Below are 23,258 nucleotides of genomic sequence, written 5' to 3' on the forward strand. Positions count from 1 at the left end.
CCTTCTTTTTGCAGAATACGCAAAAAGGATGTTGTCGCTTACAATCGCGATCCATGAATTCGTTGGGTGTCTTGCGTTTCCCAGCGAATTGCGACTGCAATAATCCTCCCCTTCTTTACACTCTCGTTTAACCCTCACACTTATCCACGTGTATAGAATACTACGATAAATTCTCACCACGGGATATTATATGGTCATGCCCGTAACATTGACATACACATCAAAGTTCCATCAACTCATCTACGACACCAACAAGGATGAACCTACATTCATCGATCAATTTCATTATGGAAACCAATGTGATAGGAATAACCTCTTGTTCAACTTCGATGAGTTGACAACTCTTAGCGAGCCCTTTGTCAACCACTCGTGTATTATGACAATTAGTTGACTGCAATGAAATACACTTGTTATTTCTCTGTTAAGGTTGTTTTTCAATGTTGTTCCACCATTTATATATTCTCTTGCAAAAGAGACACGGTGAGGAGATGATAAGGTTTCTGTTTGTTATCTTTGAGCATCTACATTGGTCAAGTAAATCTACCTTACATTCATGCACAAGCACCTGATTTTAAGAAAGATACTCAACTAGTTGGACACTCTTAATCACTCAACAACTCAAGGAATGTAACAATCTCGCAATAGGAATGATAATTTCTATTTTTTATTAAATTGAATCACACTTAATCTCAAGAGAGACCTCAAATGAAGACTTAAGAATAGTTTTGATAAATTCATCAGGGTCACTTTTGTACACTTTTTGTTACAATTATACGCCCTAAGGCCACTCTCTCCTACACTCAAGTCACGACAGTTTGAACCAAATGAGTTGTGATGAATGTATGAACATCTATTTATAGATCCTTATGGAGTATTCTAGAATATTTTAGATATTTATGATAATAAATATAATTATAAAATAATCAAGAATGTTCTAGAATATTCTAAATATCTTGTAATAACTAAAAATATAATTATACATTGTATATGTTATTACAATGGTTAAAGGTTCAACACATATACCAAGAAGTTGTGGGTTTGACTCTTGATAAGCCAAAATGTATGTCTTCATGACATCTATTATTTCCTTATCTTTTGCTTACATTAGGACTAAGCTCTAACAAGGATGATAGGGTAGGACATCGAGGATTTTATCCCCAATTGTTTGATAAGAACATTTTTTGGATGATGTCTATTTCATTTCATGCACCGTGTGAGATAGTGACACCCCATATATCCACACCATACTTGGAGCACCACAACATTACATAATATCAATCTCACATTGCATCCTTGAGGATCACTTTGGTTGCATTGATTCTCAACCATATAATAATAATTCCAACCCACTTAAAGTCTAGACTCATGGCATACATTGTGCCAAATTGTCGATGAGACATTAATACCAAGACATTTGAAGTTTTGCACCAATGTAAAAGTGGGTGGTGTCTTGGTTGTATTGCCTTTATTGCCATCATTTTGGTTTTCTCCACGTTAACAATTACCCCACCAATTTGACATAATGTGTCCAATACATAAAGTAAGTATTTGCATTCAACTTTGTACATCCATTGCTACCCTACCCACCCAACCGCCCAACTAGCCTCATCATCCTTTTTTCCATTGCCGTCACGATGGCTCGCGATGGTTTCTTTTCCCCTTTGCATGGCTTGTAATGCTTCACCGACTTCCTGCATGGTTCATATAGAGACAATTCTCAATTGTGTGAAGTAGTAAATTTTCATAATATATTTATATACTTTTTTAATTATAACGAAACTAGCCCTTTAACCTTTTAGGTATGATTTTCAGTTATTTACATATTTAGCCTACATATTCATAGGCCTATTGTTTGGGCAAACTAAAAATATGTTCCCTACTCAAATTAAGAGTTTATACGCATGCCCATCCGATTGTATTTCCATGCTTTCATGTGGGGGACATCATACATGACCTTTGCTTTGCTATGACTCTTACGTGAACATCATGAATCATCTTTGATGCATAATTTTTTTTGTTGCAACATCATCTCCTTTCATAATCACAAACTCATGGATTTCGGTAATGCTATGATAGTGGAACACTTTAACATTTCAATTAAACACACTTTGTAAGATTGTCCAAGTTTACCCATGGTAAGGATGAGCCATATAATGATGCACCATAACTCTCATATTTACATGTATAAAAATGTTATTCCCATTCTTTTCTAGGAATATCATGAAAATCGTGTCTTCTCGTTTAGAAACATTTAATTTGGCATAAGCATTAAGAAGTGATTAGATTGGGTTGCCCATAAGACAAGACTTCTACAATATTGTTTAAGGATACATATAATCATATGTTGACTATCAATAACAATGTTGAATTTACATACACAAACTTCCTCACTAATAATCCTTTTGATTTTTTGGATTCTATTTGGAGCACACTTTGTAATGTAAATTCATATTGGATAATTTGATGTCCAATCTCAAGGGAACTAGTTATTATAATACTCCACGTGTGATATACAACATTTTCATTGGTGTATAAGTACAAAGGACTAGGTGTTGACATTCAAGGCAATAGTTCCACTATTTCTCGCTCTATTAATAAAAAATGGAGGGGATCTCTAAAAACAATGCACCATAGATCTCTCTCTCTCTCTCTCTCTCTTGGTAAAAACGCACAATTTTATTAATTGTATGGAAAAGCGATTGTTACAAGTTACAACAACTCTCAGTTTCCTCTACCTACTACCTATCATATATAGGGAGAGTGACGTCCTGTAAGACCACTAGAAAACCAGAGAAAACCAGAATATGCACTGGAGGAATTTATCCCTACATGCTCTAACATCCATGGCATCAAAGTCATAAATTTGAGGGAACCCAAAATCTATCCTCAACCAAGCCCATCTTCAAATTTATGAGAGAGAGAGAGAGAGAGAGAGAGAGAGAGAGAGAGATGGGCTTGGCCTATGATGAGTATTGAGTTTGGGTTCCCTCAAAATTATGACTTTAATGCTATGGAGCAAGTGATCCCAAGTGAGGCGTATTGAGTTCACTATGGAATAAATGTTACTCATTAGAGGGCCCACGGTGATTTTAGTTTAGAGATGAACACACGTATATTAATATAAGTCATTAACCAAATGTGAAATCATAACCTAGCTACACTTGATTAGCTCAGTCGAAGATCTGTCACATAATTGTATATTAATGGAGTTAATTAAACTCGAGATAGACCCACTAGGTACGTGAAGGATAATTTATCTACTCATACATCAATTGGGGACAAATAGACAACAATGCATACACTTAGTTCAATGAACTACCATTTTGTACACCACAGATAAATGGACTACGACCTCTAGCTACATTAATTGGGGACAAATAGGCAACAATACACACACTTAGTTTAATGAACTACCGTTTTGTATGCCACAAACACCGTTTAATTAGGGACAAATATGCAACAAATACACACACTTAGTTTGATGAACTACCAATTGGCACGCCATGGACAAATGGACTATGACCTCTCTAGCTCCATTAACACAAACACTTTATAGGGCTAGTGGGACAAGGCAAACACATTGTATAGGGGTCTTCTATGAGGGACCATATGGCTAACCCATCATCATGGGTTCCTTGATCATACCGGAGGGTCGAATGGCAGTCTCATGTCTCTGTCTCTCATGAGTCATGAGGCGATGAGCAAAACCACCTTTTTGTTGTCCCTTTGCTTGTGACCCATGATGAGATCACAAGCATTCCATGCATATGTGTGTGTGTGTGTGTGTCTGGGCTTTCTTCTCTTAATTTTGTCTCACACTCAAACTCATCCTCAATCTTCTTATTTCTTTGTTTCCTTCCTTACAAAAGCTTGATATCAAATACACATATATAAGTGTACATACATCTATGCATATATGTTAAGCCTTACCCCCCTATGTGTAGTTCCAAGGAAAGTGGAGACTTCACTTCTCTATACCCCTGCGGCTATTATCTCTAATATAACCTTTCAAAACAAACTATAACTATATATAGAAGAAGTAGAGGCAGAGGCAGAGGCAGAGGCAGAGACAGAGCTTGCATGATGAGAACCCCTTGTTGTGAGAAGATGGGTTTAAAGAAGGGCCCATGGACACCTGATGAAGATGAAAAGCTCCTAGCTTACATACAACGTCATGGCCATGGAAGCTGGAGATCTCTTCCCAAACATGCTGGTATACTCGTTTCTTTCTTTCAGATTTAACCCTAATGGCTCCAGATAGTTTCTTCTTTTAATTTTAATTAATTGATGTATTTGCTCCCTCCCCCCCCCCCCCCCCCTAATATATCAGGGCTTCTCCGATGTGGGAAGAGTTGCAGGCTTCGTTGGACGAATTATCTGAGACCCGACATTAAAAGGGGCAATTTCAGCTGCGAAGAGGAACAGATTATCATCAACTTGCATTCATTACTCGGCAACAGGTAAAGAAATATAATGTCACACACATATACTATAATACCGTATTTATTTGATTTTGCTTCATTGTTTTAAGTTTGTTTGTCATTCAGATGAATGCTATCATTATTAGGGCACCCATCATTCTGTGGAGTCAAAGTTGTTAATGCCTCATCGATCAGTTCTTGTATGTGTTTTTTATTCATTCTTCTAATCTCAGACATGGTTTAGTAAATGAGTGATGATGCATGTGTGTGTACACCCTAAATCTTTGCCGTTTGGAATGTATGCTGTTTGTACACATGATCTTTAACATGTCTGTCATGCATTTATCTCAATGTAAATGACAGGATCTTTTTGTGTATGAATTATGTATGCATCTTTGTGCGTCCATTCTATTAGTGTATAATATGAAATGGGCTCACACGATCTTTGGCTTGATCCCTTCTTGTATATATGAATGTACATACATGATCTATAGTATCCATGATGTATATATAGCTGTAAACATGATCTTTTGATACATATTGATGCATGTCAATATGTATGCATGTATATGTGAACTCACGGTCTTTGGCATGAACCATTAACTCTCAAATTCAATGTTTGTTCATCCGCATTACATGCATTAACAAGCTTTATGTGATAAACTACATCTTAATAATGGACTCAATTGCCTTTAATGTACTATATAGATGGTCCTCCATTGCAAGCCACTTACCAGGGAGAACAGATAATGAGATCAAGAACTATTGGAACACTCATCTGAAGAAGAGACTCCTACAAATGGGTTTGGATCCGATGAATCACAAACCCTTACTAGATGGCCACACCTTGGCATTACCATCGATGGGAAAGGCCCCTTGTAACTTGATGTTTAGTGCTCATCACAGTGGGGATGAACGGGAAGGCGTATCTAGACATATTGGAGATGCTTGCATTGGGAATAAATCTCAGGATTGTTTTCTCCGTAAGTCGGATGATTCTGGGGTATCTTTCCTGAGAGCAATGACCTTCCCGAGCTCCTACTTGGAACAACTGCGGTCGTGTGGGCTAGACATTAGCGGGTTCCTTACACAACATTACAAGCAAGCAATAAGACTCCAAAGACAAGAAGAAGATGAACGACGACGGTGCGTAAAAGATGATGCTCAACTACAACAAAATCAACCCATCTCTTTGATTGATGCAAAGCATGCTCCTAATGACATTATACTACAATCTAAGTCTATGACTATTCTCTCCTCAGATGGTAGCAACAATTCCACCACACAGTGTGTTGACAACCTCTCCCCTTGTTCGCCCCTCTCATCATTTGGTTTCTCAAGTTTGCATCAAGGACCCGAATCCAATGTCTGGTCTAAGAAAAAGTTGACATTCTCTGATATTGGCATTGGCTTGAGGAAAAGGAGGGAGGAGGATGAATGTGAGACAGGGCAAGATGTCCATATCACATGTGCCATCCCATGCAATACTCTTGTTGGTGATGGTCAAATACATGCTAAACCAGATCAAGCTTCAGACAAAATCACACCAATAAACCCCCAACAAATAAGGACCATGAATTGCACACCATGCGAACTGTTCCCATTTTCCTCGACATCTTTGCAATGCTCTCAAACTCTAGCACTAGAGCAAGAAGGGTTTATGACACCTAAACACATGATGAATGTGATTGTGAAAGAGGAAGAGATGTTGCGTGGAAGCAGGAGCACTAACAATGGTCATGATTTGGGTCTCAATTGTTTCATGCCATTGCTAACACCTGACATGTGCTTAGGTTTTGAGGTTGAAATGGAAGGCAATGGGGGTGGTATTCCCTTAAACCAGGTTTCCCAAATTGGCAAGACTTGGTAGCTAGCCAGGATAGGGGTTACTTTGAACAAAGTTTCCTAGATTAGTAATGCTTGCTTCCATCCATAAGTACCAGTTACCTTATCATCTAATCCCTGTTGCATCACTGACCAGGTTTCCCAAATTGGCAAGACTTGGTAGCTAGCCAGGATAGGGGTTACTTTGAACAAAGTTTCCTAGATTAGTAGTGCTTGCTTCCATCCATAAGTACCAGTTACCTTATCATCTAATCCCTGTTGCATCACTGACATTTCGTATTCTTGAGATTGCAATATCTACAATGCACACTTCAAACATTTAATCCAGTGGCATATTAGGTTAACTCATGGAATAGACACACATGCTACTGCCCTTCATTCAAGTTCCCCTAAAATCGACCAAATATGCAAAAATCATTCACATGAATACCATTGTTTTATGAGATGATACAATAATTACAACTTGAACCAAAAGAATCAATAAGGATATAAAAAATAAAGATATGTTTATACCCTTTTTGAGGAATTTGTGAAATGCATTAAATTTTATATCTTAAATGTAGTCGAGTTTTTATTTGGATGGATCTTCATTTAATCTTTGTTTTCTTCACTTAAGAGATATATTGTCCATTTAGGGTCAACCAATCCATGAGACTATCATAATTTGAATCTCTTTTTAAATGCTTTGCTCATGCCAAGAAAAGCATCGGGGATTGTGAGTTATCCTCATAGTATGCACTTTAGCGAAGCACAATTCTAGTAATCTTATGTTCATTGAAATCTTTGATCAATTATGTCTTTGCTTTACAAACTTACATATGAACTCCATAATTTGCCAATGTGTTGAAAAACAAACACATGATTCAAGGATCCTCTATTTAATGAGATGGGCAATTACCTCACTCGAGATGGAGATATTCACTTTCACCATTTTTTCACTTACAATATATTTTCACCATACTTGAAGAGTCTTTTCAAGCAAGCCGATGACTTTCACACATTAGGTTCATGCATTCGTAACATACATTGTTTCACTTTGCCAATATATTTTCACCATTCTTCAACAATCTTTTCAAGCAAGCCTATGACTTTCACACATTAGGTTCATGCATTCATAACATTCATATTTGTCTCAATAATCAATTTTATCATTTATTTTTTTCCATGTAATCATAGACTTTGATTTGCCCTTAGTCAAGGCAATAAATTGATTCTCGTAAGGATGCACATGATAAAGATTGTGCATGGATCAAGCATTTTAAAACAAAACCCAAGGGTATAGTTAGTATAATCATGGGACCATATCTTCTACCTCATAAATGGGATGATTACAAAATGTGATTGCGAAAAAAGAAGAAATTGTCTATAGCCATTATTGTCCATGGAAAACCTATATCACATGCATGTAAAGAAAGTTAAGAGTTAATACATGTCATGACATTTTTCTTTCCAATGAAGAAAAAGAGTGAGGGATTGATGAAGTATTGACACAAGAAAATGACATTTTGTGTGAGATTTCAAGTGTGACATCTTTTTTGCTCTTTTTTCGCATTCATATTGTAGCCAATGTTCATTAAATTTTCTCACACATGGTAGCTAGTGTCCGTGATGGATTTATTCAATGAACTTCTAGAAAGGCTGAAGTATAATAAACAATGGTAAGTTTGACATATTTGGACCACGTATGCCGCCTCATCTTTTAGATTGACTATGGAACATCTCTCAAATCTAACAAGCACTTAAATGACTAGTTAAGCACAAAGTAGTATTAAGATTCTTTGCCACATCCCATACAAAATACAAACACATACTAAATAAAAAATTAGATTCCAAGCCAAGTTACCCATGTAACGAAAATAAAAGAAAGGCCATTGTCTCAATAAGAGATGACATTTGTTATTACATATATATATATATATCCGTACATGTATATGTACAAGAACTATGAACGCGTGTAGTTTGTCTTGAAAATCATTCATATAGTTAAATAAAGTCCATGGATTGATTGATGTTGGATTGATAAAATTGCAAGTGATTAAACAAATTTGATCGACATATTGTTCTTCGCCATGTAGTCGATAGACATTATTTGAGATAACTAAAATTTATATTTATTATATCTCATTCTTCGAAAGATGGATTGAACATCGATTTGATAAAAACAACAATATGCGGAATGCTGGATATGTACATGAAAAAAATGTACTTCATTTATTGAAAGTAAAGTTTTCGAGTGTTCAAAAACCTAGATGGGACCTAATGCATTGCAAATATTCTACCTCTATTCACTTTGAAGTCTTCCATGTTCTAGATTTTGCAACATAATTTGTTCCAAAAAATGCCCCATGTTCAAGATTTTCCCAGCAAATACGTCCCTGAAAACAAATTAACAAGCATAAGAATTTTTTCACACCAAAACTCGAGCCATAGCCTATAAGATTACATATAGCTTGACGACACATTTTAAAAAAATTCAATTGTCACATTTCTACATACATATTTAGGTTAATGTAGTCTCTCATATGGTACACAAACAATTTAGCAAGTATCCCATACCTTAAGTTTGTATTGTTAGATATAATCAATGATCAGCCCCAAGTTGTAAATCTATCCCCATATGTGCTCTTAGAGTGCACATTTTGTGATAGCGCCCCAAATGAGGAGCGGCTAGTGTGCAACTCGACCATATGGGTCGATAAGGTGTTAATCTAGGAAACCGTAGATGCGTAGGACACAATATATTTAGGAAAGAGAGAAATAGATAAAAGGATTGGCTAATCAAGTTAGCTAGAATATTTTGTGGGCAAGTTACGATGTACTTAGTCTTGAAGTATGCGTCATTGACTTCAAGATAAGTATTATCTAGCACTAGCCTGTACCTAGGGAGTTGGGTCATATTAAATGACAAGTCAGTTGACAGAAAAGGAATATCTCCACTACTGTCAACTGACTTGCACATTTATACTAAGACCAAACATAGATTATAAGTCACTTTTCTCACACAGTGGTCAGATTGATCATCAGTCCCCACTAATTTTGTAGTGAGCCGGTCCATATCCTATCTAAGCTCTAAGGTGTGAGCGCATGGGAAAACTACCATTTTGAACTACTCTCATATGTAATAGAAATTCTGTTTTCATATATCCATCTCTGCAGTTGTAACTCTATATACCTATCTACTCAATTCTCAATATTTCTAATATGGTATCAGAGCGAAGAGGTTGATCTAGATTAGGTATATACGGGTAGTTGCTGTCTAGCAACAGAGAGAAATAGAGAGAGAGAGAGAGAGAGAGACAGAGTATCAATGGCCTTGTCCACGAATGTCGCAGCTGCTCCATTGCGCATTCGCCCACCTCCATTGTCTGATGGAAAGCTAGATGGAACCAACTACACTCTATGGAAGTTCAAAATGTCTGCCATTTTGGATTCCTACGAGTTGTTGGAAACAATCATGGGACCCACAGGGGGAGACCCTGAGCCCATGGCAACCTTTGACCCTGCACACCCTACCACATCAATTCCTCCAAATGCTGATCTACTTCGAGCCTGGAAGAGAAGGAATGCTGATGCGCTATGTACCATAGTCACTGGTGTATGTGACTCTGTACTAACACTAGTGCAACATACAACTAGGGCACATGAAGCTTGGAGCATATTGGCCAGCCAGTATGAGACCAGAAACTATACAAGGATACAAAACCTCGAAAATCAGCTTGCTGCAGAGAAGCTCGCTGATGGAGAGAAAGTAGAATCCTTTGTAAAAAGGATTAAGGATCTTCAAGATCACCTGGCGGCTGTTGGAGTAGTCGTCTCTCAAGAGGATATGGCTCGTCGGTGCATTCGAGTACTTCCTTTCAAGTATGATGGCATTGTGACAGCATTGAACACTCAGGTTCGACCCACTCCTTTAAAATTTGATGAACTAAGTGCAATGCTGCTTGAAGAGGAGCTTCGGCTGAAGACAAGAGAAGAAAGGGAAGATTCAGCATTTGTCTCTAGGACTAAGGGTGAAGGGGCATCCAATTCAAACAATGCGAATAGGATACCGAAGAAGAAGAAGTTCAATGGATCGTGTTTCTACTGTGACAAGAAGGGTCACACAATCAAGGATTGTCGAAAGAAGATGGCGGATGAGAAGAATGGTTCTAATAAGACTTCTTGGAGAGAGCCCAAGTCCGCTAACAATGTCGTAGATGAACTAGAGTTATGGGTCGCAACTGAAGAAGTGTGTTCTTCAGTTGACACTCAAGTTGTTGATGAGTCTTGGATTCTCGATAGTGGAGCATCCCGACATATGACCAGTAATCGTGACTGGTACAGTTCTTGGACACCTCTACAAGAGCCCATCAATGTTGTGGTCGGAAACAATGCTCGATGTCCGGCCAAAGGAACCGGAACCGTCTCCCTCAAAGCAACGACCGGTGGGACAAAGCATCTCTCTCAAGTGTTGTACGTGCCAGATCTGAAGAAGAATCTACTGTCCATTTCTGCACTGACTGACAAGGGTCTTGATGTTCGATTCAAGAAGTCGGGTGCAGAAATAACAGATTCTGCTGGCAAGGTTGTAGGAATAGGGGTGAGGCGTAACAATCTCTATGAGCTGAGCGCGTTTACCATTTCTACTGACCACAGCACAAGTACCAACACAAAGCAATGGCATGAGAGATTTGGGCATCTCAACGTTGCTGTGTTGAAGGAGATGAAGAAGTCGAATATGGTAGTTGGGTTGCCAACCCTATCTGACTTAAGTCATGTTTGTGATGCTTGTATGATGGGCAAGCATCAAAGATCAGCCATTCCAAAAGAGAGTCAAAATCGGGCAAAGACTCCTCTACAGCTAATACACATTGACCTCTCTGGAAAAATGGTGACTCCTGCAATGGGTGGATCTCTCTACTATATGCTAATAGTCGACGACTTCAGTAGAAAGATGTGGGTTTACTTCCTTCGGGAGAAGGCTGAAGCTTTTAAAATCTTCAAAAGATGGCATAAGTTTGTCGAGCAAGAGTCTGGAAAGTTAGTGAAGGAGCTACGCTCTGATCGAGGTGGAGAATTCTTATCAATAGAATTCTGTGAGTATTGCAAAGAGCATGGAATTAAGCGCCAACTTACAACTGCCTACACCCCACAACAAAATGGCGTTGTCGAACGTCGAAATCGAACAGTTGTCGAGATGGCTAGGTGTATGTTGAAGGCACAAGCGCTGCCCGACCCATTCTGGGCTGAAGTAGTGAACACAACAGTTTACATCCTCAATCGGAGCTACACGAAGGCACTTCAAGGGAAAACACCCCAAGAAGCTTATTCAGGCAAGAAACCTTCAGTGCTGCACTTCAGAACCTTTGGGTGTATGTGCTACGCACATATTCCAGATGTGAGCAGAAAGAAGTTGGATGCTAAAAGCAAAAAGTGTATCTTTCTCGGATATAGTGAAGAGTCAAAGGCCTATCGACTCTACGATCCAGAGGCAAGAAAGATATTGACAAGCCGCGATGTGGTGTTCGATGAGGAACAACCACAGCTAGCTGAGAACAACGATTCTCAAGTTATCTCATCAACTGAAGAAGTATTTTACCCAATCCCGACCCATTATCCAAAAAAGGAAGCTGAACCATCTGATGGTAATGGTTCACTAGTTCAGCCTATGCCAGTCCCACATGTAAAGAAAATACCTAAGTGGGCTCAACAACTCTTCAATGATCATACTCCTAAAGTTGAGCTTCCTGAAACTTCAACTGATGGATTACGAAGATCAAGAAGAATACAGGAGCAAGGAAGAACCTCTGACCACATTGTCAACATGGCTCTGATGGTGGACATCATAGGCTCAGTGAGTGAGCCGACCTCGGTGGAGGAAGCTATGGCCGACCCGAAGTGGAAAGAGGCGATGATATCAGAATATGATAGCATCATGAAAAATGACACATGGGAGTTGGTAGAGAGGCCAACAAAGAAGAAGGTGATAGGCACGAAGTGGGTATGGAAAGTAAAGTATAAAGCTGATGGCTCTTTGGAGAAATTCAAGGCCAGGCTAGTAGCGCAAGGATACTCCCAAATTGAAGGGTTCGATGTACAAGAAACATTTGCCCCGACAGCTCACATGACAACAATTCGAATGGTCATAGCGTTGGCTGCTTCAAGAGGATGGCCGATTTATCAAATGGATGTCAAATCAGCATTTCTGAATGGGCATCTCAAGGAGGAGGTATATGTGACACAACCACCGGGGTTTGAGATACCGAATTCAGAAAACAAAGTTTGCAAGCTGAAGAAGGCACTATATGGTCTAAAGCAAGCACCAAGAGCTTGGAACAAGAGGATAGACAGCTTCTTACGATCAATCGACTTTAAGCAATGTGCTTCGGATGCAAGTATGTATGTCAAAATGAAGGACGGGAAACAAGTCATCATTATCATTTACGTGGATGATCTAGTACTTACTGGTGACCATGAAGAGTGCATTGGCCAAACACAAGAGTGTTTGAAAACTGAGTTTGAAATGACAGACTTGGGGATTCTACACTACTTCCTTGGAATTGAGGTTTGGCAAACCTCGGTCGGCATCTTCATGTCACAAAGAAAGTATGCAACAGAGATCTTGAAGACCTTCGGGATGATGGACAGCAAGTCGAAGTCGACTCCAATGGAGTCAAACTGCAAGCTATCCCAAGAAGACTCATCACCAATGGTTGACATAAGGAAGTATAGACAACTAGTAGGAAGTCTAATTTTCCTATGCAACACTAGGCCGGATATTTGTTTTGCAGTCAATGTGGTGAGTCGATTCAGCAACAAGCCGAAGGAGACTCATTGGAAAGCTGCTCTACGTGTATTAAAGTACATTGTGGGTACTTTAAATTATGGAATCTTCTACAAGCCAACAATTGACCAACTTAGTGGATATTGCGACTCCGATTGGGCTGGAGATAGTGATTCCAGAAAATCAGTTTCTGGATATTGTTTTTCAATAGGATCTGGAGCTGTTTCATGGAGTAGTAAAAAACAACCAACAGTGGCACTATCTTCAACGGAGGCAGAATACAAAGCAACATGCATAGCGGCATGCGAGGTAGTTTGGCTAAGAAGAATCCTTATGGATGTGGCAGTCCCAATAAGGACGGCAACGGTATTGAGGTGTGACAATCAGAGTTGCATGGCCATTGCCAAGAACCCCGTATTTCATGCACGTACTAAACACATAGAGATTCAGTATCACTATGTGCGGGAGCTAATAAATGATGAGATTGTGGAGCTTGAGTACTGTCCAACATCAAAAAATGCTGCAGATATCTTCACAAAGGCGCTTGGAGCAGAACAGTTGCAACAACACCTTCGACGACTAGGTGTTGGCCCAATTCCAAGTGAACTCAATGGGTTGATCATTGAGGGGGCGTGTTAGATATAATCAATGATCAGCCCCAAGTTGTAAATCTATCCCCATATGTGCTCTTAGAGTGCACATTTTGTGATAGCGCCCCAAATGAGGAGCGGCTAGTGTGCAACTCGACCATATGGGTCGATAAGGTGTTAATCTAGGAAACCGTAGATGCGTAGGACACAATATATTTAGGAAAGAGAGAAATAGATAAAAGGATTGGCTAATCAAGTTAGCTAGAATATTTTGTGGGCAAGTTACGATGTACTTAGTCTTGAAGTATGCGTCATTGACTTCAAGATAAGTATTATCTAGCACTAGCCTGTACCTAGGGAGTTGGGTCATATTAAATGACAAGTCAGTTGACAGAAAAGGAATATCTCCACTACTGTCAACTGACTTGCACATTTATACTAAGACCAAACATAGATTATAAGTCACTTTTCTCACACAGTGGTCAGATTGATCATCAGTCCCCACTAATTTTGTAGTGAGCCGGTCCATATCCTATCTAAGCTCTAAGGTGTGAGCGCATGGGAAAACTACCATTTTGAACTACTCTCATATGTAATAGAAATTCTGTTTTCATATATCCATCTCTGCAGTTGTAACTCTATATACCTATCTACTCGATTCTCAATATTTCTAATAGTATTTATATGCATTTAAATGATACTATTGTATCACTAAACTTATCACCTAACACAAAGTGGTATCAAAAGACTAAATAGCAAAAATGACGAATCTTACTCTCTTCAACTAAATTTGGAGATTATAATGGAGATACATCAACAAGAAGCGATAATTTATTATATATTCTTTGAGCAAGTGAACATTGTTTCATGGCAAGCTTTTAGATTTCAACTTGAGTACTCGATCAAACTTTAAGATCGTAATTCAAAATACATTGTGTAAATAACTTTAGGTGACAAATAAGATTGATACATGCTAGTTGTGTTATATATTAGTAGATAATTAGTTAGTGTTATATATTATAAGCCTCATGCTTCTCATGTACATATGAACTTATGGGTACATATGCTTTCCATATGCCCCTACAAAATAATTAAAGCTTTTGAAATAATTTCAATATCTTTTAGCATGTAATTAAGGTTAGTACTATCTTGAACTAATTGGCTTTTTAAATGGCCAATTGAGGTTTATTAGAGGTAGATGCACAAACGTTCATTGCAAAGTTCCATTTAATCCTTCTACACATCCAATATGATACCATCATCAATCAACATTGCAAAAGAATCACCTTCAACATCAAATAGGCTATATATGCATCAATAACATCCAACTACATGCCTCCAAGAATTTTATTCTTCTTTATGCAACCACAACATGTCATTTGGTTTGAAACTATTACCCCTCAAAGCTTTAAAGAAAGAAAGAAAGATATATTAACGTCTTCTAAGACCAAATTTGGCCCATGGGACAATTGGTTAGAACGAAATGGGATGTGTATCCACCCAATCATTGAAAATAAAAATAAAATAAAGATTAGATAGAAGAGTTTCAGCATTGTACAAAATTTGTGTATCAAATTCTTTGAAGTAGTTTCATTTCCATCAAAGTCTCTAGAAAAGGAGGGAGAGGTCAAAGGGTTTCGATATGAGTGGCCCATGGTCCTGATGTAAAATGTAACCCCACCATAGTTTCTAGATGGTGTACTCATGTTCCCTTATCTTCTTAATGGTGTCAACCCAATGAATGACTTTGAGGCCCCACATCCGAGGGCATTTGGTTGTTCTTTGGTTGAAGAGACCAAAAAACTTGAAGAACCTAGAGGACGAATAAATTATTAGAATATTCTTATTTGTATCACAAACTCAACATTTATGTGTTATGCATGGACAAGAGCTTTAACTTCAACCCCAACATCTACGACTAATTTTGAAAAAAAACAGCGAGCTCACTTTTTGAGTTCCTTTGCTTGCTAGTAATTTAGATACATTTCAAAATTGATTAGACACCCAAAATAAGAGACATATCTTTGAATTATATATCAAATGGTTTTTTCTTCAGGACTTCGACGTGTGTCAACATATAAGTAAGAAAAACTGCTATCTTTTGATAAAGATGAAAGACAATACGTTTCTGTATGTACCACCTGGCAATTGTGTTCTCACTGAATTTCTTTCACCTTTGGTATATGCATTAAACCCAATCACAAGTTTATCACACCCACTTTTTAAGCCACATTTCTAACATTGAAACCATTAATCCACATAGAGCAAATACTTGTATTTCGAGATAAGCATATATCATCTACTGTAGATAGGACCTGAACTTTATGAACATGAAAACCTTCCCCGAGTCTCTGCTACCGCAATCAATAGGGAGTAGTTGAAGGCATAATAAGCTGTTTTTGACGGTCCAAATTAGTGAACATAAGTATGATCTAACTATTGTCTTATTTATACTAGTGAACATAGGCTGTAACTCAGAAATACTGTCGAAATATTTTAAATTCCAGACAGAATTGGATGTTTTAGAGTTTTCATTTTTTGTAACCAGGTAAGGATAGATGATTGAATTAGAATGTCAAAATAAAAGAAACAGCTCAGTTGCATAGTTGTATGTACATTTACATAGGATTTTAAACATTAATTCTCAGAGAAAATAAGAGCTCATTAGGAGAATGGGGCTACAGCAAATATTGAGGACATGAACCAAGGGCAATCCAAACGAGAAGGAGAAAACCAACCTCATAAGTTGCTAATTAAGGACCCAATGGATAGTGTTACGTGTGTATATACCATAGGGGTTAGAGGAACTGTAATGGAGCTTAATGATTCCTCATGAATCAAGAATTTCTACGACAAGACTTATGTAGTATGTAGTACCATAGCATTGACTTATATCTTGGGCCACCAAACCTTGCAGATATGAACCAGGAATAATCCAAAAGAAAAGGGGAAAATGAACCTCAGAAGTAAACTAATTAATGATCCTGTTGTTATATGAGTGTACAATAGGGGCTATGGGGACTTTATCGAAGTCTGCAGACTCTTCATGCATTGAGAAGTTATTCAATACAAATTTATCTGGTACAATAGCATTATCAGCAACACCAATTGGAGCTTTTGCCTCCAACACATTTACATTTTTCACAGCCGCTTTTTCATCTGCATCTATCGCAATGATCCTCTTCTGAGCCAACTCGAGGCCACTTTTATGAGTTGTCTCCTTTGTAGCTTCACTTCTTTTGGCTTTTGCACCTCCACTTTTATGTCCCATTGACAGGGCAAAGACACTTCCTTGGGTAGTGCCTGATGTAATGGCAGATTTTTGGGCAGTTACTATTCCACTTTCGTGTGCTGTTGTCATTGCTGTGATTCTTTTATGGGCCATCTCTACATTACCTTTCTTTTGGATTGCTACAAGGCTGCTTCTATGAGCTGTCAACATCATACTGCTGCTTTTCTGGGCAGTGTCCATCGAATTGCCAATCTTTTGGGCTGTCACCTTTGGGATGCCATTTTTTTGAGTCCTCTCCACTGCAATGCCCTTTTTCTGGGCTATCACATTGCCACTTTTATCAGCCATTACAATGCTTCCTTTTTCTGTCGTAGAAATACCACCTATATCAGCCACAGTAACATTGCTTTTATTGTCCCTAGCAGCACTACTTTTATCTGCTCTAGCAAAGCCACTTTTATTTGCAATATCAACCCCATTTTTTATTTCCATGGCAATCTCGCTATTAACTGCCATACCAATTGTACAACTTTTATCTGCATCCCTGTTCACTTTCTTCTTTGTTGGCACCATGCCTTTCTGGTTCTTATCAATACTCCCTGGGCCGCCATTATACTTAGCTTCTACACTTTGTTCATACTCAATATCCTTATGTCTTTGTTCAATGGAAGCTCTGCTAGTTTTCCCTAACAGGGATTTGTCATGTACAGGTGCACTCGACTGCAGAAGAGGCTCCCCATTTGTATCTAAGCTTTCCATTCTTGGCTTCAAAGCAGGATGTCGTCGCTTTCCTTCTGAGCTCTACAATAACAGTAATGAATTGGTAGTCCAACAACTGAAATAACTTTGCTAAGTTGTGTTTAGTGCACCTAGTGATCCTATCACATGTACTCATAATTCATATTTCGGACCAGCAGTTAGAAAAAAACAGAGCATTTTTTTCCTATTTTACACTCTATGACATCCTAACCTTATGTTGCTTCTGTGTCTCAAACTGTCACATTATTTTTAGAATTTTTCCATCAATCTATATGTCAAGACCCAACATTCAATGATCATGGAAGTCTAGTGGTCAGGAATAAAGAAATGCACTGGTTAACTTCCCTTCTTTATGGATAGTTAAGCTAAGAAACGGGAAAAGGAAGCCCACCATGACAAAGTTAACTTACATTGCAAACTTTTTTCAGCCTCCTCTTCCTATCCTTAGCTCTACGCAAAGCAAGTTTAATCCCAATGTTATCCATCCATCCATCGGGCCAAAGCTCCACAAGCTATGAAAATAGTACATTATTGGTATTGAACAAATGGAAGTAAATAAAATTCCCATTCCATATTATGCTGAAATGGGTACCTCAGCATACAGCTTCCTTACGTGTGGACCCTTATTCTCATCCATTCCCTACAATCAGTCAAGACGAGATTTAGAGAAACCAGAAAAGAAAATGCACCAGAAAATATAGTTTAGATTCACGAAACCTCAATGTATTGCTCATATAGGTCGCATATTTTATCTTCCGTAGCATGGTCCCAATTATATCGGCCTTCTCCATTTGCTTGTAAGTCCTCTGACTTGCCAGAATCCTAAATAAGGCCGAACATATCGGTTTGATTACATAATGTTTGACTTGTTACATCAACAAGCATAATAAGAGCCATGGATCATAAAAGTAACATAGAACCTGTGCTTGAAGACTACGAACTCTTGATCCGATCATCTCTATAACCTCCTCTTTGATACCTCGTAAACGCCCTTCCTTCTCTTGGATAGCAGACAGACCCATTTCTATCATTGCTTTCAAATTCCTCTAGATAGACATGAGCAGAAAGTTAATATCTTTGTTAATATATGCAAATGCATACAAACATGGACCGTATTGAGATCACTCCTTAAATTGTCCATAAAAAACACACCTTCAAAGTTTTTACTCGCATCATATGGCCCAAAATTCCCATGAGTCGTTCAATTAGCTCATCTGCAATTCTCCCTTGCTTGGCCTGTCACAGTAGCAATGCATCAATCACTAACAATGCCAACAACAGCTCAAAAGCTTCAAAAGTTAATCAACAACATGATCCATACAGCTAGTCTGGCAACTTTTGTAAGCTTTTGCTTTATATCTAGAGGTAGACGGTTCCTTTTCCCTTGTTCAGGATCCCGAGCAACAAGTGATGGGGGACATACTGTGATCATTTTCATTTTCAGACAATGTACACCTTTGAATAAAGAATCAAGAAAAGAATCAAAATATTTGTATTTCCTCACATTCCGCCACTCCCTTTTCCAACTCCAAAAATGCTTTCTCTAGAGTTGTCCCTTTAGCATGTGCTGGGCTAAATTCTCTCCCCATAGTTGATGATGACTTCTGTTCCAAACAAAAGTAGAGAAGTTCAAAAAACATTGTCCCAAGTGTTTGGTGATCTAAGAAAAAGGCAAATCATATAAATGTCTTTACAGCCAGCATGGTCTCTTTCAAATTGTCCTCTTTAATAACTTTCTGCACAGTTATTGGCTTCGGCACTTTTGTTGACATATCTTTGTGCTCCATAAGAAAAGAATCACTTTCAAGAGGTTCATTGACATCAAGCAATTTCGATCCTTGATCTTTTGTATTAATGTCAGATACAGAGTCCACAACTGACCTATCCTTCATGGCTCCAAGAACCTCTTTTCCACCTGACATTTTCTTGGCTGGATCTGAAGGCTTGAGACAAAGTTTCCCTTTGTTAGAATTGGAGGAAGCTAAGGCAAAAGAAGGTGAACAAGTGTTAGCTTTTGTTCTGGATCCAGAATTTGCTTTTTTCCTTCCATCCTTATTAGATTCTTCGTCTAACTTCTTGGTATCCTTTTTCCTCTTCTTTTGTACAGCTACAGGACATAATTCAGGTCTGCAAATAGTGTTCTCTCTCTCTCTCTCTCTCTCTCTCTCTGGTTGCGCACACGCACAAATGTAGAAAGAACATTGGGAATGGTAATCATGGTCCTACAGTATGCAGCGATATGATGCAATTCAAAAAAGATGATGGGGGCTCTCAAACCATTTTTCATTCATTGTGCTCTAATGATTAACATTCAGCGGACCAAGATCATACTATCAGAACACTCTGGAAGATATCTCGGAAGACTCACAGGCCTCTCAAACCATTTTGGGAGAAAACATTGGGAATGGTAATCATGATCCTACAGTATGCAGCGATATGATGCATTCATTGTGCTCTAATGGTTAACATCCAAAAGACCAAGATCATACTGTCAAACCACTCTGGAAGATACCTCAGAAGACTCAGGGGCCAGGGGGCTCTCAAGGCATTTTGCAATCATAGTGCTCTAGAGTCTAAATCATTATCATTCAAAAGATCAAGATCAGAAGATACCCTGGAAGATTCCCAAAACATAATGATGACTATTGCATTCATACTGCTCCAATGGTTAGCATCCAAAACCAAGATCATACTTAACAAAACACTCCAGAAGATGCCTCTGAAGATTCACAAAACATGATGGGGGATCTCAAGACATTTTGCAATCGTAGAGCTTTATGGTTAGCATCCAAAAGATAAAGGTCGAACTTGTCAAAACACTCCTGAAGCTACCTTGAAGTATTTGCAAAAAATGATGAGGGCACTTGAAGTCAGTCTAATTTGTATTGATTATTAACAATACTTATTTTTGCCAACTTTGAAAGCTCATATTTATCCTCCAACACTCCCAGCTCCATGTACCATTCATGGACTTCACGAGCAATTCTTGATCACTCTAACCTTGGGATCAAGTGGAGACAGAGACAATTTGTAAAAGAATCTGACATCTTTTAAATGCAACCATCACCAGGAGCATTAGAAGCACAAAAAACGAGAATGTTACAAACAGCGCTCAGCTAGAAAAACCTATTTCTAGGTATTTTGTGAACCTTAAATTTCATCTGTGATAAAATTCTTTTTCAATTCTTCACAAGTTCTAAATCTAAACTATTTCTTTTTAAGCAGTATTTAGCTCTTACGTATGTGTGTGAGGCATAAGGCTACAGAATAAATGTTGAGACAACTTACTCTTGTTGTAGCGTTCCCCGATTCACAAAGAAACCATCATGCTTTAATTTTGCATTCTCCACTGAAAAGTAGTCGTTCTGCCAAGTAGCATCATAATATGCAGAAATTTGATTATATATATATATATATATATATATATATATTATTGAACTAGTGAAAAAGGGTGTATTAATGTAGAAAAAAACATGTAATATATGTCTAGATTCTCATGAAAAAAATTTACCAATTCGGAGTCATCTATGAAAGAATCTCTGGTATCATACTTGTCATCATCTAGACTATCACTTAATTCATCATCACTGTCACCTCCCTGAATCAGCCAAAATGATATTGCATCAAACAATTATAATCCAAAATGGACAGCTATATTCTTTCCGAGGCCAACCTGATATAGCCGCTCAATCCTTTCAATCATTGAATTAAATCGATTTGGCGGAGGAGGGAGAACATCTTTTTCTTTAACAACCTGAAGAAACAATGTGTACAGAGGCATTTCCATAAAACAGAGAAGATATATATGTCATAACAATGGCCATAAACAATTTAGACTTCCTGTTCTAAACATTCACTATTTTTTAATCCTAAAATGATAAAAAACTGTCTTGTTTATGAAGACAGTTTTATTCAGTGTACTATGAATAAACCTAAAACAAATATCATACTTATGAGGACACCAATTTCTTTCAATATATGGAAAACCCTAAACCGCTATTACTTAATCCTAAAAAAATGGTACTTGCACAGAACTTTCTTCTGTATACTGAGAAACACTAAAACACAACTCTGCTGGATCAGGACATAAATTTTATCAATATACTACAAAGCTCTAAACTGACAATTTCCTTGACCTCAAAAAGACATAAAATAAGACATAAAATTCTTCAGAATACTGCAAAATCCTTAAAAAACTACCCATTATCTTTAAAGAATACAAATTTGATTTTTCTTAGTATACTATAAGACATTAAACAGGACAACTGGGTCTTTAAGAGCAGAATGAAAATATCACCACTTTACTAAGGGACACAAAAGAAGCTCCAGGAAAGCATTCTGAAAGATAAATGAGCCTTTAAACATAATTTAAAACCCTTGAAACATTTCACGGAAAGGTTTGGATTGTGGAACACTTAAAAAAGGGTTTTCTGGAGCAGGACAAAATGTTTTCTATGTACTAAAACATAAACTGTAAAAAACTACAAAAGATAAATGGGTCTTACAGAACAACACAGACCTTTCATTCATTATACTGTACAACGCTCAAAAGGAAAATGGAACCTTAAGAACAGAACAGGAATTCCTTCACTATACTATAAAACCCTTAAAGAAGCTCAAGGAAGGGGTCGTACTAGCTAAATGTGAAACCTACCAAAATGTGAAGAAAAATATTGAATTGTATTAACCTCAGAAATAGTTCAAAGCCTTAAAAATCAAAAGCTTTAGTAACACAGGAAAACCCTAAAAGCAAAATCCCTGCGAAAGGGAAAAGGCTTCCATGATACTGTAAAACCCCACAAGTAAAAAACAGCTTGATAATACCCTAATACCCTAAAACCCCAAATCAAAATCGGTTTTGGATGTACCGCAAAACCCTAGAATAAAAATGCTTCAGTGATACTATAAAACACTGAGTCTAGAACTCGCAAATACAAATACCTAAAAACAGAAGTCGCAAATGCAAAACCACCAAAGCCTAAAAAATTTAGGCGCCTAAGTGAGAGCAGTAAACTTTTAAAAAGGATAAAATGTAGCTCAGTGTTTTGGTACATTGTTAACCTCAGGAGGAGCGAAGCGCGCTTCAAGAGCAGGGTGAGCTCCGACAGGGCGTGAGAGTGAAAATGTCTGAGGATGAGGATGAGGATGAGGATTATAGCTATCCTTCTGAAGCTTCCTCCAAGAAACAAATGTGGTCTCTCCATCCTTCAATTCCACATAGAAACGCTCTGTCCCTGTCCCTGTTCTTGTTGTAGGTATAGAGGGAGAAGAAGCAGCAGCAGCCATGGCTGCAATGCTAAGTAAGTGGAGTAACAGAAGAAGAAGAAGAAGAAGAAGAAGAAGAAGAAGAAGAAGAAGAGGCAAATCTAAACCCCTTCCTCCCTCCCCTTCACAACGTACGAAGGAAGCTTGGAAAAAAGCAGAAAGCACACAGGCTTTTTCATAGTGCAATGTAAGCTCAAAAACACTTCGTTTCTTTCTTTCTCATTCTGATGTATGTATGTCTGTATGTATGTCTGTATGTATGTATCTGTATGTATGTACGTACGTATGATGTGTGTATGTATCTGTATGTATGTACGTACGTATGATGTGTGTATGTATGTATGTATGTATGTATGTATGTATGTACGTACGTATGATGTGTG

The 23,258-nt window shown here is 37.9% G+C and overlaps 2 protein-coding genes across 3 annotated transcripts; one reads left to right on the forward strand and one right to left on the reverse strand.

Moving 5' to 3' along the window:
- Positions 1-4,008: 4,008 nt before the first annotated feature.
- LOC147852659 (uncharacterized) lies at positions 4,009-6,861 on the forward strand. Its single transcript, XM_087332935.1, has 3 exons — positions 4,009-4,213; positions 4,331-4,460; positions 5,130-6,861. The coding sequence occupies exons 1-3, from the start codon at positions 4,081-4,083 to the stop codon at positions 6,289-6,291; spliced, it is 1,425 nt and encodes a 474-aa protein (XP_087189061.1). The 5' UTR covers positions 4,009-4,080; the 3' UTR covers positions 6,292-6,861.
- A 9,486-nt stretch (positions 6,862-16,347) lies between these two features.
- Positions 16,348-22,917, reverse strand: LOC147852660 (ubinuclein-1-like). Of its 2 annotated transcripts, none has more exons than XM_087333131.1 (13): positions 22,663-22,917; positions 21,284-21,364; positions 21,122-21,208; positions 20,899-20,975; positions 19,305-19,737; positions 19,115-19,214; positions 18,932-19,032; positions 18,763-18,846; positions 18,531-18,656; positions 18,328-18,432; positions 18,203-18,250; positions 18,021-18,122; positions 16,348-17,652 (listed from the first exon to the last, which is right to left on the reverse strand). In XM_087333131.1, the coding sequence occupies exons 1-13, from the start codon at positions 22,894-22,896 to the stop codon at positions 16,591-16,593; spliced, it is 2,640 nt and encodes an 879-aa protein (XP_087189257.1). In that variant the 5' UTR covers positions 22,897-22,917; the 3' UTR covers positions 16,348-16,590. The 2 variants fall into 2 exon arrangements, with proteins under 2 accessions (XP_087189257.1, XP_087189258.1); XM_087333132.1 differs by having other exon boundaries at positions 22,672-22,916.
- Positions 22,918-23,258: the final 341 nt, after the last annotated feature.

Source organism: Azolla caroliniana, unplaced genomic scaffold (assembly GCF_043228905.1).
Source record: "Azolla caroliniana isolate FFs.n. ecotype wild unplaced genomic scaffold, voAzoCaro1.0.p SCAF_17, whole genome shotgun sequence".
NCBI classification, from domain to species: domain Eukaryota; kingdom Viridiplantae; phylum Streptophyta; class Polypodiopsida; order Salviniales; family Salviniaceae; genus Azolla; species Azolla caroliniana.

What these genes read in the sequence shown, in the direction of transcription:
- LOC147852659 (XM_087332935.1), top strand. Translation starts at nt 4,081, where the DNA reads ATGATGAGAACCCCTTGTTGTGAGAAGATGGGTTTAAAGAAGGGCCCA. An exon ending in ATCTCTTCCCAAACATGCTG is followed by an intron (nt 4,214 to 4,330) that starts GTATACTCGTTT and finishes CTAATATATCAG; the next exon opens with GGCTTCTCCGATGTGGGAAG. An exon ending in CATTCATTACTCGGCAACAG is followed by an intron (nt 4,461 to 5,129) that starts GTAAAGAAATAT and finishes TGTACTATATAG; the next exon opens with ATGGTCCTCCATTGCAAGCC.
- LOC147852660 (XM_087333131.1), bottom strand. Translation starts at nt 22,896, where the DNA reads ATGGCTGCTGCTGCTTCTTCTCCCTCTATACCTACAACAAGAACAGGG. An exon ending in CTCCTCCTGAGGTTAACAAT is followed by an intron (nt 21,365 to 22,662) that starts GTACCAAAACAC and finishes TTGTTTCTTCAG; the next exon opens with GTTGTTAAAGAAAAAGATGT. An exon ending in TAAGGAAGCTGTATGCTGAG is followed by an intron (nt 18,123 to 18,202) that starts GTACCCATTTCA and finishes CTATTTTCATAG; the next exon opens with CTTGTGGAGCTTTGGCCCGA.